The sequence below is a fragment of the Pinus tabuliformis genome, chromosome 3_2 (assembly GCF_031772625.1).
Source record: "Pinus tabuliformis cultivar Carrire ecotype Pingquan chromosome 3_2, CPIR1, whole genome shotgun sequence".
Taxonomy (NCBI): Eukaryota; Viridiplantae; Streptophyta; class Pinopsida; order Pinales; family Pinaceae; genus Pinus; species Pinus tabuliformis.
This window is the reverse complement of record NC_142302.1, coordinates 391912127-391927365: the sequence shown is the minus strand read 5'-3', so window position 1 is coordinate 391927365 and position 15239 is coordinate 391912127. Positions and strand designations below refer to the sequence as shown.

General features: G+C 38.1%; 1 protein-coding gene across 1 annotated transcript in view; it reads left to right on the top strand.

Moving 5' to 3' along the window:
* Positions 1-15023, top strand: part of EMB1138 (DEAD box RNA helicase (RH3)) — a 214952-nt gene extending 199929 nt beyond the window's left edge. Inside the window, exons 10-12 of the mRNA XM_089416425.1 lie at positions 13787-14028; positions 14505-14576; positions 14691-15023. Coding sequence (XP_089272551.1) covers positions 13787-14028; positions 14505-14574 — 312 coding nt within the window. The 3' untranslated portion in view covers positions 14575-14576; positions 14691-15023. The remainder of the gene's footprint in view (positions 1-13786; positions 14029-14504; positions 14577-14690) is intronic.
* The last annotated feature ends 216 nt before the right edge of the window (positions 15024-15239 follow it).

Here is a 15239-nt window from a genome sequence, read left to right as displayed (position 1 = left end):
CACAAGATGTAGGCACATGCCAGGGCAAAACCCCCCTCAAGGGGAAAACCCAATCAAGATAATTCTTCCTTTCAAAAGTATTCTTTGAGACTCTTCACCCTAGACCAAGGCAAGACCTTCCCTCCACACCAAGTCAGCCTCTCAGAGTTTCGACCTCTTTCCAACAACTTCAACCAGGGCAACAACTCAAGACAACTAGCAGCTTCCAGTAACAATGAAACTTAGGAGACTTCATTCTCCCAATCCAAAACATGAAACACAGAGAGAGAGGCATCGAAATTTAAATTTTCCCTTTCTTCTTAGACTTCCCCAAACTCGCATTCACTTTAGCTTCCCAGCACAGCCTTCGCACCTTTTCCCAGCTACAAGAGAACTTCACACTTCTGCCCAACAACAAGAGAATTCGAACTTGATGAGAGAATGATGCTCCAAATGAATTCGATGACCTTCCTTTTATAGTCTTTTTGTGGGGTTGAATACGGTCCTTAGGCCGACTTTATCTTCTCTTAGGCTGACATGATCTTCTCTTAGGCCGACATGGTGTGGAGGTTACATAATTCATATTTGACTCAATACTTAACCTTTTTATATGATTCAAAAGCCCAAGAAGGGTCTCTTTAAATGTACAATAACTCTATAAACTCAGAATAAATCCTATAAGTCCTCAATGGGGACTTTGACCTAAAACATGGTGACCCAAGCATGAAACCCATGCTTTAATAAGTCACAACAATAATAATAAAAATTCTTTTCTTTATTCTTTTGACAAGTACATTACATAATGACTCAAGTACATTATTGAAGACCGAACATAGTTACATTTTCCAACACTCCCTCTTAACTAGGGAGGTATTCACAATGTACAAATACAATGGAAGATCTCAAACTATATATGAACCATGAAGAACTTTAGGTACCACAATGCCATGGGCTAGATTCTTGACCAGGGCAATCTATCCAAAGAGTCACTCAATAGTTTAGACACCGCAATGCCATGGACAAGATTCCTGACCAAGGCAATCTATCTAGCTGGGACTAAGATGGACTCAAGCTTTTAGCCCCTCTAGGTACCATCAGGCTTACTTGCTAACCATAAACCCAAAAATCCAGGTGTGTATCTAAAACAGAGCTCAATGATCAACACCACCTTTCCAAATTCTAGACATCAACACAATGTGTCGGCCAGATGTCCTCCTAGGCAATGCTTCACTCACAAAGCCTCGACACCCCTTGATCCAGCAGATCAAGAATGACCAATCTCTCCCAGTGAAACTGATTGGTAACCATTATGCTATCAATTTTTTTCGAGAGATTCACCTGTACAAACATAACCCCACTCAATAATATACTTCCACATGTACATAATCAAATAGAAACCTTCGGGGTCTTACAAACAACAAATGTTGCTTCTCAACTTTCCATAGTAGGACTATCAACCGAATCTTTGACAGAAGATTCCTCAATCATACATTATTCTTAATACTTCATATGCGGCAACATATTCTTCAATCGGATCTTGCTTTCCTTCTATCAGCAACACCTCAAAATGCATTCTCCAATTTCCTTCTCCTACTCATGGCCCTCACTAAAACTTACGGCCGTTAGTCCTGGTCTAGTGCATGGCACATGAAGTAGAGAATCATATCTGTCACTCCCTCTTAAACAGAGAGGATATAATCATTCCTATACAAGGAATATTCTCAACCGTCCTCTTATCCTAAGGAGTTTCTTTCCATTCGAGCTCCCTCTTGACCTAGGGAGTACTACTTCTTTTCGTCATTGGAAAATTTTTCGTGGCTTCCAACCATTTCATCAATGTTATTATCATCCTCATCATGCTTGTCACATCGAGCATCTTCACCAAGTTGAAAATTGTGTACCTGTACAGCTTGCTTGTCACATCGAGCATCTTCACCAAGTTGAATATTGTGTACCTGCATAGCTTAGATAGCAAGTACAACCAAATCTATAGAAGCCTGATGTTAACCATATCAAAAACATAGAAGCATTTCAACTTTATTCATATCAAATACCCAAACTTAATTATAAACAAGAGATATATACTCTTTAACATCTTGCTAGGGACTTTATACACCCTAGACTACTTCATAACAACATTCATTCGAGCTAGAGTTTCAATGTGTCTTCCAAAGGTATGATATACCATACTACAACATATAACAAACCCTAGAAATAGTTCAGACAAATATATATCTATAAAGTATCTAACGTCCTTTCAAAATACATATGTTAGACTTCTCACTAGGGATTCATACAAATCCTAGATTTCATACAAACAAAACAATAAAAATCAATCACAACTTAACTTGACCAGCTTCCACTAGGGTTAGTTCCAACTTGTAGTTTTTCAACCATTCATCAATCAGTCACTAACATGACTAACTACCACTCGGGTTAGTTCGCAAACCCTAGATTTCCGAGCAATCATCAAACTTGGCGAAAAATTCAACTTTCAACAAATCTCAAATTATCATATAGTCAACATTCATCAGAGATTTCTTCTTCAACTAAGGTTCAACTCCAAAACCCTAGAATTCCATTTTCACAAATTCAACAGACCTCAAATCATCATATTTCAAAGATTTTAGTTTGACTAAGGTTTAACTCCAAAACCCTAGAATTCCATCTTTCACAATCTCAACAATCATTACATGCATATATCTCAGATTGTTTCATTTCATACTAGACAATGTTACTACTAGGATTTAATTGCAAAACCCTTGATTTTCATTTTCAACAATCATCTAACATATTACAGATTGTTATATCACACATACTAGACAATTTTAACTTCACTAGGGTTTAGCTATAACACCCTAGATTTCCAGATATCATCATCTTAGAATCTCAGATAAGGACTTCCATTAAATCCTAAGACTCATGACCATCAATGACTAGGTTAGCACACATATCTAGGAATTCATAACCATACATAAGCATATCATATGTCCATAAATACCTTTGACCTAGACCAACCTAGGACTTCAACCAAAAGGACATCTATATATATGCCTAGATTTTATCATCATGAAAAATACATTTCATATCATGTGTTAGTCAAACCCAACTTCACAACAATAACAAATAAGAGTTAGACACACAATCATTTTGATTACACTAGGGTTTGATCAGACAAACACACATACTAAAGGAAACATTTCTAAGACAATGTAAGGGTCTTGCTCACATATTCCACCAAACCCCAATGAGCTAGGGTTCCAATGTAGAAACATAGCAAACCCTACATTACCAAAACTTCAAAGGTTCCGGGATTTTAGACCTTATCACTCAACCCTAATAAGTTAGGATTCTAGATCATTCCAAAATCCCAAACATGACATCATCAATAAAAACTTCAACTAGCATTTCACAATATCCTAATCAACTTAGGGTTTCAGATATTCACAATAGCATACCCTTCGGTTAAGGTTTTGCAGAACCTGTCTACGGTTCTACATAGTCAATCAAGAATATGAATGGGGTGGGTAGATTTATCAAGAGATGGATTACCCAAACAAGAATCACTAAGATTAAATACAACTACTCATAACGGACTTAGTAATAGATCATCAAATGAGTAATCCTTTCAATCAATGTATTCAAAGCACTCCTTTGTTTCTTGACTAACCTTGTCTTGAGAGATCCTCCTTTCAGATGTTTTTCATTTGAGAGATCCTCCTTCTTTTAGATGTTTTCCGTAGTCAAGACAACAGGGAGAGAAAGGTGATTAGTATTTAATATAATCAAAACCAAATGAGTACATGAACCCAAAATTGAAAAGACATGAGATACTTATCTTTGGAAGTTGTTGGGGGCTCCTTCCAAAGCTTGAGGGAAACCTACAAACTTCCAACTGTTGAGACCTGCAGCTAATGCACCCCAAGAGGGTGGAAATCCTAATAGGGTAGTGATCACTAGTTCTTTATTCGAAACAATTTCTTCGATGGCCAAGAGATCATCCTTGAGACTAGCTATCTTCACAAAGAAGGTTGCAACAAAATCTTCTTTAGTCATCTTTGTAGTCCTCGACTCATTCTTCAAACTTACTACTTGACCAATGTTCTTAATAGCGAAGAACTTCAACAAAGATTCATACATCTCCTGAGCATGATCGATGTTAGCTATGAATGGGACGAACTTGTCTTTTATCCCTTCTACCATCAAAGTCACAACCACCAATTCTAAATCCTTGATTTTCGCTTTGTCGGCATCACTCACTTCTTCTGTAGGCTTCTTTACATTTCCTTTTACCAAATCCAACACCTTGTTCTTCTCGAGGATTAGGTCAATCCTCTTCTTCCAGGATCTGAAGTTAGATGCTCCTTCAAGTTTGTTCTCACCCTTGATTGAGTTAGACATCTTCCTTGAATATAATAGATTCCTTCCCTGAGATAGTACCTATGAATGGATCAAGTTCTTGAGACTGCCTTTTTCTTCCTTCTTCACCAAAGCTTTGATACCATGTTAGAAAATCAGAAAGGCAGTAAAGATTTTCTTGTTCTTGATAATTACTTGTGATGTTTCTTATTATTACGATTCTTTATATCTTCTTTCTTTTGTTGGTCAAGCAATTACCAAAAGCAAGAACACATAAAACAATAGAGACACGATGTAGGCACATGCCAGGGAAAAACTCCCCTCGAGGGGAAAACCCAGTTAAGATAATTCATCCTTTCAATAGTATTCTTTGAGACTCTTCACCCTAGACCAAGACAAGACCTTTCCTCCAGACCAAGTCAACCTCCCAGAATTTCGACCTCTTTCCAACAACTTTGTCTAAGGCAGCAGCTCACGGCAATTGGCAGTTTCCGGCAACAATGAAACTTAGGAGACTTCGTTCTCCCAATCTAGAACACGAAACACAAAGATAGAGGCACCAAAATGTTGATTTTTCCTTTCGCCTTAGACTTTCCCAAACTCGCCTTCACTTCGGTTTCTCGACAACAGACTTTCCACCTTTTCCTAGGTACAAGAGAACTTCACACTTATACCCAACAACAAGAGAATTCGAACTTGATGAGAGAATGATGCTCCAAATGAATTCGATGACCTTCCTTTTATAGGATTCTTGTGGGGTCAAATAGGGTCCTTAGGCCGACATGGTGTGGAGGTTACATAATTCATATTTGACTCAATACTTAACCTTTTTATATGATTCAAAATCCCATGAAGGGTCTCTTTAAATGTACAATAACTCTATAGACTCAGAATAAATCCTAGAAGTCCTCAATGGGGACTTTGACCTAAAACATGCTGACCCAAGCATGAAACCCATGCTTCAATAAGTCACAACAATAATAATAAAAATTCTTTTCTTTATTCTTTTGACAAGTACATGACATAATGACTCAAGTACATTATTGAAGACCGAATATAGTTACATTTTCCAACACTTTGAAGGATGTAGCTGTGAGAGTATGTACTTGAACTTATATATATATATATATATATATATATATATATATATATATATATATATATATATATATATATATCTATTCAATTGCCCAAAGTTGTCTTATTTCAGATTTGGTTTCCGTTATCATTGTTATTGTCATTATTTTGCAATTTTCATTGCTTTTATGTCTTGTTGATTTGACATTAGTTAACTCTGCAATTGTCAATCTTGAAGAAGATAAGGCAGATTGACTGTCGTCATAAAGTACAATTCAGATCTGGTTTATGCTTTGATAATATTACGGTAAAGGGTGAATTGGGTTCTGGAGTTAATGAGGATATGAGATTTTCTATTTCACAAGATTTTGTTTCAGTGATTGAAGGGAGAGGAGGAATTTGTTCTAGAGGTTGATTTCGAGGTCAAAACAAAGTTTGATTCATTGGTTGACAAGCTAATATTAGGGATGGAAATGCCCTCACCTTCTACTTTAGCATGAAACAATCCAAGATGGCTTATCGAGGCATTGCAAGAGGTACAAGAGAAAGTAGGGGCACACAAATATTTAGTAAGGGTGACTATAACTCCTAGGAGATATTCTAGCCACATTACATCATTTTCTTCCATCTGTGAGCCATCTAGTTGTCTTGATGAGGAGATATGTGATATGTTAATGAAGGATGATGTTTGTGTTAATTTTGAGACTGTAGCAAGAATATATTTGTAGAGATGGTAAGTTTGGTGGAATTATAGAGGGAGAAGACAAGTGTTGGCGAAAACACTTTTTTCATAAAGAGGGCATGTTTGCTTTTGGCATTACTATTAATTGTTTACACCATCCTTTGGGGTGCTTAATGAGATGCGGAGTATATTGTGTATGATTATCCCTTAGATGGTTCGGCATGGACTTGCACATTAGAGGTGGCTTATTCTTGGGTTGGTTGACCCTAGTTGGATACTTGCATGACATTCTTCCTAAGAGCATTGGAAAAATTTAGACAACTTAAGAGATTCTTCGTGATGGCCACATGTAGATTGGTTGCTTAAGGGGAAACCCTCCATTGAACAAGGAACATTTGGAATTTAGGAGGAGGGTGTTGAGCCCTTAACAACATGGAGTGGCTTGGATGCTTGCATAAGGCATGGAGTTGACTCAGGGACATGTGGGTTGTGACAATGTGGAACACATGGCTTAGGATGAGCATTGTAGTTCTCAGAGGCTTGTAGGAGTGTTGGATACATTTCGTGGAGCGCCCATGCGTTGGAGCCTTATGTTGGAAAATCAAAGATATTATATTAGAGTTTGATTCTCCTTTCTTGATAATTACTTGTGAGTGTGTTGACTTCTTTTACTTCTTTATTATCTTATCTTTCATCAAGCAATTACCATATTATATGTGTATGAAGATCACAAAACAAGAGACACAAGCTATAGGCACATGTTAGGGAGAAACCCCCCTCGCGGGGAAAACTCAGTCAAGATAATTCTTCCTTTCAATAGTATTCTTTGAGACTCTTTACCCTATACCAAGACCAGACTTACCCTCCACACCATGTTAGCATCCCAGATCTTTGACCCCTTCCAGCAACTTCGACTAGGTAGCAGCTTCCGACAACAGCGAAATCTTAGGAGACTTCGATCTCCCAACTCAGACCACGAAACAGAGAGAGAGAGAGGCACCAAACGTTCGATTTTCTTCCTCTCTATAGACTTACCAAAACTCACACTTCTTTCGTCCTCTCGGCAACAAAATTCGCACTTCTCCAGTTCTTCTTGAGATATCGAACTTGCTTGAGAATGAGTGATTCAAATGACTTCAACCTCCTTGAATATACAGGCTTTTTGTGGGTCGAATGGGTGTCCTTAGGCCTACTTGATCTCCCTTAGGCCGACATGATGTGGAGGGTACATAATTCATATTTGACTTGATACAAAACTTTTTTACATGATTTGAAAGCCCAAGAAGGGTCTCTTCGAATGTACAATTACTCTGTAAACTCAATATTAATCCTAGAAGTCGACAATGGGGACTTTGACTAATATAATGATGACCCAAGCATGAAACCCATGCTTTAATAAGTCATTGTTACAATAATAAAAATTCTTTTCTTTATTCTTTTGACAAGTACATTACATAATGACTCAAGTACATTAGAAGACCGAACATAGTTACATTTTCTAACACCTTACTTGTGTATATCATCATCTTAGAGCTTGGCATGTGTACCCTTTGTGTAGCACTTTATGTGTGTTGGCCTACTTGTGTTTTGTAGGTTGCTTGTGGAGGTTTAGGTTGACTTTATATTGTTGGGCTTCCTCACCTCTCATATAAATACAGGAGGGAGGGAGTTCTTTCATTCATTCTATTTATCATCTTGTGTTAGAGGTGTGAAGAGAATAATGCACTAGTCTCTCTCTCAGGTGTATTTTTTATTGTATTATCTCTCTTGACTTGAAGCACTAGGGTTTATTAGAAGATTCTTGGAGATTTCCAGGGTTAGGGTTTCTACCCAGGGGAGGCAAGGAGTTAGGGTTTGGTGATAATCACTAAGATTGTACTACTTGAACAAGAGAAAATGAGAAGACATCTTTCCAAGGATGCTTGCTAGTGTTGATGCTAGCTTGTGGAGAATCTTTGTTGGAGCTAGGATTTTGGAAAGCTTGGAGGGATGTGTTGAAAATGTAACTAGTTTCAGTCTTCATAATTGTTTTTGTACTTATTTCAATATGTATCCTATGTAACAAACAAAAGAAAAAAAGAAAAAGTTATTATTATTAAAGCATGGGTTTCATGCTTCTTACTGATGGTCTTCTAGGTAAAAGCATGTTCTTCATGCTTCTAGGGTTAGTTGGGTCTTAGGATTTATTGTCATGAGTCAAAGGAGCCAACATCATCTTTATAAGACCCTTCCAGGCAAAATACAATTGGAAAAAGAATTATTTTTGAGTCTAGAAAGTCTTGGAAACTCCAAAAGTACAAGTCGGCCTTGGCAACTTCAAGTTGCCCTAAAGGAGGGAATTCGATCCCTTGGAAAGGTGGCTAGATAAAGGAGTAGTTTGACCTCATTTGTGACACACATCACTCACAAGTTCGATCTCAAGAAGGAAGTTCGATATGTAGCTGGGAAGCAGAAAAAAGGATAGTGAAGGTCTAAAGGAAGAAAGGAAGGACACAAATCTTATTTTTGGGCTATCTCTCTCTCACACGTGCAAAGGTCTAGGGTTTCTGCAACTACAAAGGAGGCTGAAATTGCAGATCCGAGTTGTAGTAGGACGAAGTGCAGTTTGTTGTTGCTGGAAGGAATAATACTCTCTCTTGACCTTGATAGGAGCTGTCTTGCTCAAGGAAGGTCTCAAGAGGAAGCTGGATTAGGGTGTCTGCAGTAGCTACAGGGCCCAAGTGACAGGTTGAAGTAGCAGTATTGAAGCTAGCTTGTCGAAGTTACAATTTATAGCTGGTTGGTGCAAGATCAAAGGACTTGTTGGAAGGGCTGACTTGGTACTTGAGGAGGACTTGGTATAGGGTTTGGGTATTTGTTGTCTCATTTGAAGCAAATTCTATAAGAATAGAAGAGTTTTCCGAGTTTTCCCCTTGGAGGGGTTTTGCCCTGGTTGAGAGCCTAATTTTTGTGTCCTCTGTTGTTACTGTTTCTGTTCTTGCTATTTGTTTGATGAAAAGATCTAAATAAAGAAACAAGAAGGCTAACTAAGTTCACAAGCAAATATTAAAGTCAAGGAAAATTGATATGATAAGCTGCCACTTTTGAATTTTCCAACAGGATGTACCAACTTGTGATAAGATCAGATATGTAATTGAGCTTCACCTGTTGTGTAAAATTTTCAGCTGTCCAAGATCACTCTAGAGGGTTGAAACTTCTTGGCACACATTTGGTAACTTTTGTTTTGGATTGCCTTGTTGATCAGGTTTGAAAATGAGCGAAATATTGTATGTTTTTGGCACACATTTGGCAACTTTTGTTTTGAAATATTTCAGATCATTATTAAGGCTGCTAAGTCACTAGGACTGGATTTGAGAAACCACAACAAAGGAGGCAATATTTCTGTATTTGTGATCTCATAAAATTCTACACTCCTTAATTTCGACAGGGAGCTACAGAGAGAAGACATTACATCTAAGGTTCACATCCCCACATAATGTTGAATGAGATCCACATAGAGAAGACTATATGTTATCCCCCTTGAATACCATATCCTGCACACCAATATGATTTCACAAGTTGGTGAAGGTGGCATTGGCAAAGGTTTTGTGAAGATATCAACACACTAGTTTTGTGGGTTATGTGTCATGATCTTTGCATGGCTAGCCCCATGTGTTGTACATTGCATTGAGGTTATGTAGGAAAGGTTAGAGCCCCCCCCCCCCCCCCCCCCCAAAAAAAAAAAAAAAAAAAAAAGCTGAGCTATTTTTGGTCTAGTTAGGCCTGATTTTTGGTGTACATTTGCCAATGGTTTTTTGGCCCTATTGCCTATCCATATACATGGGTAATCCTAGGATAAATTTTTTCTTCTAAGACACAGATTTCCAGCCAGTAGTCCCACATGATCCTCAAATAGCAGCTTCACCAATGCCTCTCACCTACTATTTTGGCCAACTCATCCACTTGATCATCATGCTCTTCTGATGAAGGTAGTTCAGCAACCATGACGTATATTAGCCATTGTTTCATTCAAAGTGCTTACGTTCAATGTTTTAGGTATCTAAGGATCTTGGGTTGAAAGCTGATTATGTATCATGATGCTTGGAAGTTATACTTGTTGCTTCATTTCGCCTTGCTAGTCATCTCTTCCTTCTAGTAAAGCTTAAACATTTTGGTGGTTTTCTTTTGTTGTTTAGGAGGGCCACGAATAAGAGGCCTTGATAGAGATAGTGTACCAATATCCTTACATACTTCACACTTGCCATCTATCCCTTACTTTGTTGTCCTTTCTTTTGTTTGGTTGTTGTCATCTGCTCGTACTAGTTCCCTTTTTTCCTCATCCTACAAGAAGAGGGGCTTGAAAAATGCCCAAAGATTGATGAAGATACAAAAAGAAAGAATGTGCCAATTCTTTAAATGCAAAATGGTGGCAAGGGATGAATGATGATTAAAGCCAAGTAACTTGAGCTCTACCGCCTCATGTGAGGCCATCACCTATGTCCCATGCATATCACGCCTATCAAAGTAAGAGGGACTTGAAGAAACATCCCAACCGCTATGAGTGATAAACTGCCCTTACTAAAAGGGGATTGAAATGAAATGAAAGCTTGCTAAGCAAGCCAATCAAACCAAAGAAAAAGGCTAAGGGTAGAAAAAGTAGTGTCAAGAAAAGGGTAACTCAAGTAATGCAAGCACTCCCTCCACAAAGGAGCTCATGGATGGAAATCTTGCATAACCCATGTATAATACTATGACACCTGTCATGAAGTACACCCCATACCACACCACTTATCACTCACACCTATTGATTGTGTTGAGAAATCTAGGGCAGCTTAGGGTGATTTCTCTTACTTTGATCACTGCTTGTGATGTACTTTTACTTAACTTGATGTTCTTGTTATTAGATTCTTCTTTCACTTGATTATTACATTCTTATCATCAAACAACTACCAAACAATGAAAATCAATGAGACAAGAGGACACAAGATGTAGGCTGCTAACCAGGGCCAAAACCTCTCCTCTTGAGAGGAAAACCCACAAGAATTTTTCTCTTCTTATAGAATCTTCAAATGAAGAATTCCAAGAGCTATAACCCTTGACAAAGACCCCTCCAAGACCAAGTCAACTTGTCCTTTTGATGGGCTTGTTCTTCACAAAGTCAACCTTAGTCAAATTGCTCCAAAACTGCTGCAACTTCTCAAGTTCAGACCTGCGATTTCTCAGGTTTGGACCTGCAATTTCTTGACTGCAATCCTCAGCCTCTACCGCAGAAGCCCTCGCTTTGTACATGTGGGGAAAGACTGTGATTTTGTCCTTCTTTCTCCATTGCTTGAATTGGTTCTTCCTTGGAAATTCGGCTTGCAAAGTTGACCTTCTTGACAATTGATTCCAGCTCCTTTGATGACTGTAATTTCTGCAACAAAGATGCCCTAGACTTTTCGCACGTGTGGGAGAATGCAGCCGAAAAACAGCCCTAAAACTTTGGTCTCCCTCTCTCTATGTTCTCCTCTTCTTCGCTGTCTATAAGGCTTCTTGTTGTCTTGTGATCGAACTTCTTGAATGCTTGATTGATTGTCTTCAAATGAGGCCGAGTGCTGCTTATTTATAGGTTTTTTGGGAGCCCTAATAGGCCGACTTTTCACAGCTTGTAGGTCGACTTTTCATTTGCAGGATGACTAGGTCTTGGAGGGTCTTTAAGACACTTTTATGACTCAATTAAATTTCTTTTACATGATACAAAGTGCACAATGGGGTCTTTCATATATGACAATGAATCAATTGACTTCTTGACTCTATGACAAACCCTAGAAGCACTCAATGGGTGCTTGACCTACAAATAAATTGACTTTTGAGTATTAAACCCATGCTACAAAAATAATAATAATAACTTTTTCTTTCTTTTTACAATATACAAAAATCAAGAATACATTTCATATTTATGAAGACCGAACCTAGTCAACAGATTGATGGGTTGTTATAGGAACTGTTCCTCCCCCTAGGGCTAGGAGCACCTAATAGGGGCATTCGATGATCCTCCCATACCCAAATCTGCCAACTTCTGCAAGGTCTTAAGCTAGTGCATGATTTGAAGAAGATACTTTATATGATATACTTACATGGCTTCAACATTGAATATGGTCCATTTTTTATGCTTCAATGATTTTTGTGCCCATGTTAGTTGATCTTGATTCCTTGAGCTTGCACTTGACGATGATCCAGACATATCCAGGGTCCTTTGGAGGACATTGATGATGCTTCACTCATACCTTTTGGTTGTTGATGATACACCATTTGAAGGGCCTTCCACTACACCTTTGATGCTGTACCCCTGTTGATGGGTGTTGAGCTTGATGATGACTCAGCATGTACGCTAAGACACTCTTCCACCTCGAGCACCTTGGACGCTGCCCACTGGAGCTAGGACATTGCTCCTAGATGATGACCTGGGCATGAGAGGATGGCGTCGAGCTTGAGAGGGCACTTTTGGATGTGTTGCTGAGTTTTCCATTATAAAATCAATTGATTGGGAGTTGCTTTTGGAAAGAATATACTAGGCACTACTTTATTCCAAGTTTGGCAGCCACTGAGTTTTGATTGGAGGGTGATTGTAATGATAAGACTGGTGATTGGAAAGGATCTTTTTGATCCTTTTGGTATTGGTCCAACCCACTGGTTTGGGGACTGATTTGCTCTTCTCCCGTGATCTTTAGTTCCATCTTCTTTCTTTCCCTCCTCATTCTGATTTTTGATGTATAATGCTGCAATCTGTAGTTTTCACAGGGCTATTTGGCTTATTTCCATAGCAGATTTCATCAACTGGAGTTAGGACAAAGACATATCAAAGCAGTTATCTTGCTGATCCCCAGAGGTTCCTTGTAGTTGAGATTGATTGGGAGTTAAGTTACACAAACGGTGCTGTATTCAAGTGACTCTAACTATTAAAATTGTTGGTTGATCTTACCACTAGTTCTTTGCAATTTTCCATGATTGTTTATGAAGATCCTTTCGTTGACTTCATTTGGTCTTGCATTTCAGATCTGAAAGTAAATGATTAATAGGATCCAACGATTCATAGCAATTCTTTGCCCTGTTAAATTTCTTGAGTTGAAAATACACAAGATACAAATGAAGAAAATGAAGGGGCAGGGGTGTGGGGGAGGGTAAATGTAGGACTTTTCTGAAACTTAGAGTCTCATCCACGGACATACTCTACTTAACTCTCAATATTCCATGCAACTATGCTCAATATTCCATGCAACTATGCTTTACTGCAGTGTACAGTCTTTCTATTTCACTGCACAATGGTGCTTTACTCCTCTGACCACAGTGGTAGTTAGGTTTTGGCTTATATTTTACTTTATAATATACTATTTACAACTATTCATACAAGTGTGTTCCTCCTCTGTGGCATTTGCTAATATTTGTATTTTTCTTGGAATACGAACACATGGAAAGTTTTCAACCACTTTATTGTTCATCACTAAGCCTCTATTCAGCTCACTTGAATTTTTTTGCCGTAAGCAATTGCATTTATGTCAAATATCTGTTCTGAGCTTTGTAGTGCTATGTGATATTTTTATTTTCAAATAAGATGATGACCAGATTCTGTTCCTTCAGCTTTCAGTGCCAAGTTATATATGATAAATTCCTTATTGATATATGTGGACAGCATATAATTTGTTATCTTTCTGCTTTATGATTAATTTACAGTTACCTGTAATGGAAGATGAAGAGCCTCCTAGAGACAGGCGAGGTAGATACTCAGATAGAACTGCAAGTTATCGGAGTTTTGGAGGTGGAAGAGGTAGAAGCACTAGTAGTTGGAGTAAGAAAAGTTACGGTGATGGTGAGTCATCGGGGGGTTGGAAATCAAGAAAAAGCTATGGAGAGAAGAGTAGCAGTTGGATGGGCCGAGGATCGAGCAGACCATTCTCATTGAGTGATAGCAACAGGTATAGTCAACTGGACAATTTGAAATAGCTACTGGTTCTTCATTGAAACATTTGCAATTCTTCTTTCACTGACATCTCGTCAAGATCATTAGTAGAATTTAGATAAGCTAAAAATTCACCTCAGTTGGGGAACCTTATAATTTTGCTAGTTTCAGCAACTATATATTAGATTGTATTCCCTTTTTTGTCTCTGATTGAGTGTGTTTATTGCATGCATGAAAATAAATTAATTGGGGAATATGTTAGATTGACCTAGTTATAGCTTAATTAGTACCTCTGGCTGAATCTAATGCTGATGGTTGTCAATGCCTTCTTCACATGTTTTAAGTTTAGATTGATGTCTGGATTGCATGTTAGATTTTTATTCTAATTCTTTGTAGTCATTTCTGTGAAAATATTGCCCTCTAGGATGACAGTCATGATTCTTAACGGTTATGCCATGACATTCTCATTGATTTGGAATGGCTGTTTTGCAGGAGTTTTCGTGGATCATGTTTTGTTTGTGGTCAGTCTGGTCACAGAGCTTCAGATTGCCCACAGAAGTAGAGGTATTATGTAGCAATTTTGTTATGTCCTTTATTTTGTAATTTTATTTGAGGGATACGTACATGAATTGCTGTCTTACATTCTTGATTAATGCTGGCAATGATTTACATGTTCAGCATACAAGTTGTGATGAATCTTTGATTGTACTCTGCTCAAGAAGCCCAGGCAATGTGATGCCATCAGAGTTCCAGGGCAGGAGTGATGACTAAGTTATGAATGATACAGGATGCTTTATATCTAACCCAATTGGAGAGACCAATGCAGTACTCAGAAAAATATGGAAATGAGTTCCAGTAGCTACTTTTGAAAGTGCACAAAGGCAGAGTCAAAGAATGTTTGGTCAGCAAGGTTTTCTGGACATGATAATATGTATTCTACTATATTAAGCCACTATCCAATTATGATCAACAATTTGCTAATATATTCGATCTCATTTGAGATTTATTTGAGGGGGTAATAGATCTAATGTTTGATATAGTAGTGGCTTGAAATGTTTCTTACCACAGAAGTGATATATGTTTGGCATATAGTATTATCCATATTAAGAAATGTGCATTTATAATATTAATGCTACGTAGAGAGACTTACAGATGTCCTTTGTCTAAGTGGCTGTGCTGTGAGGGCATTTCTATGCGAACAAAATCACCCAGGACTTGCACCTGGTC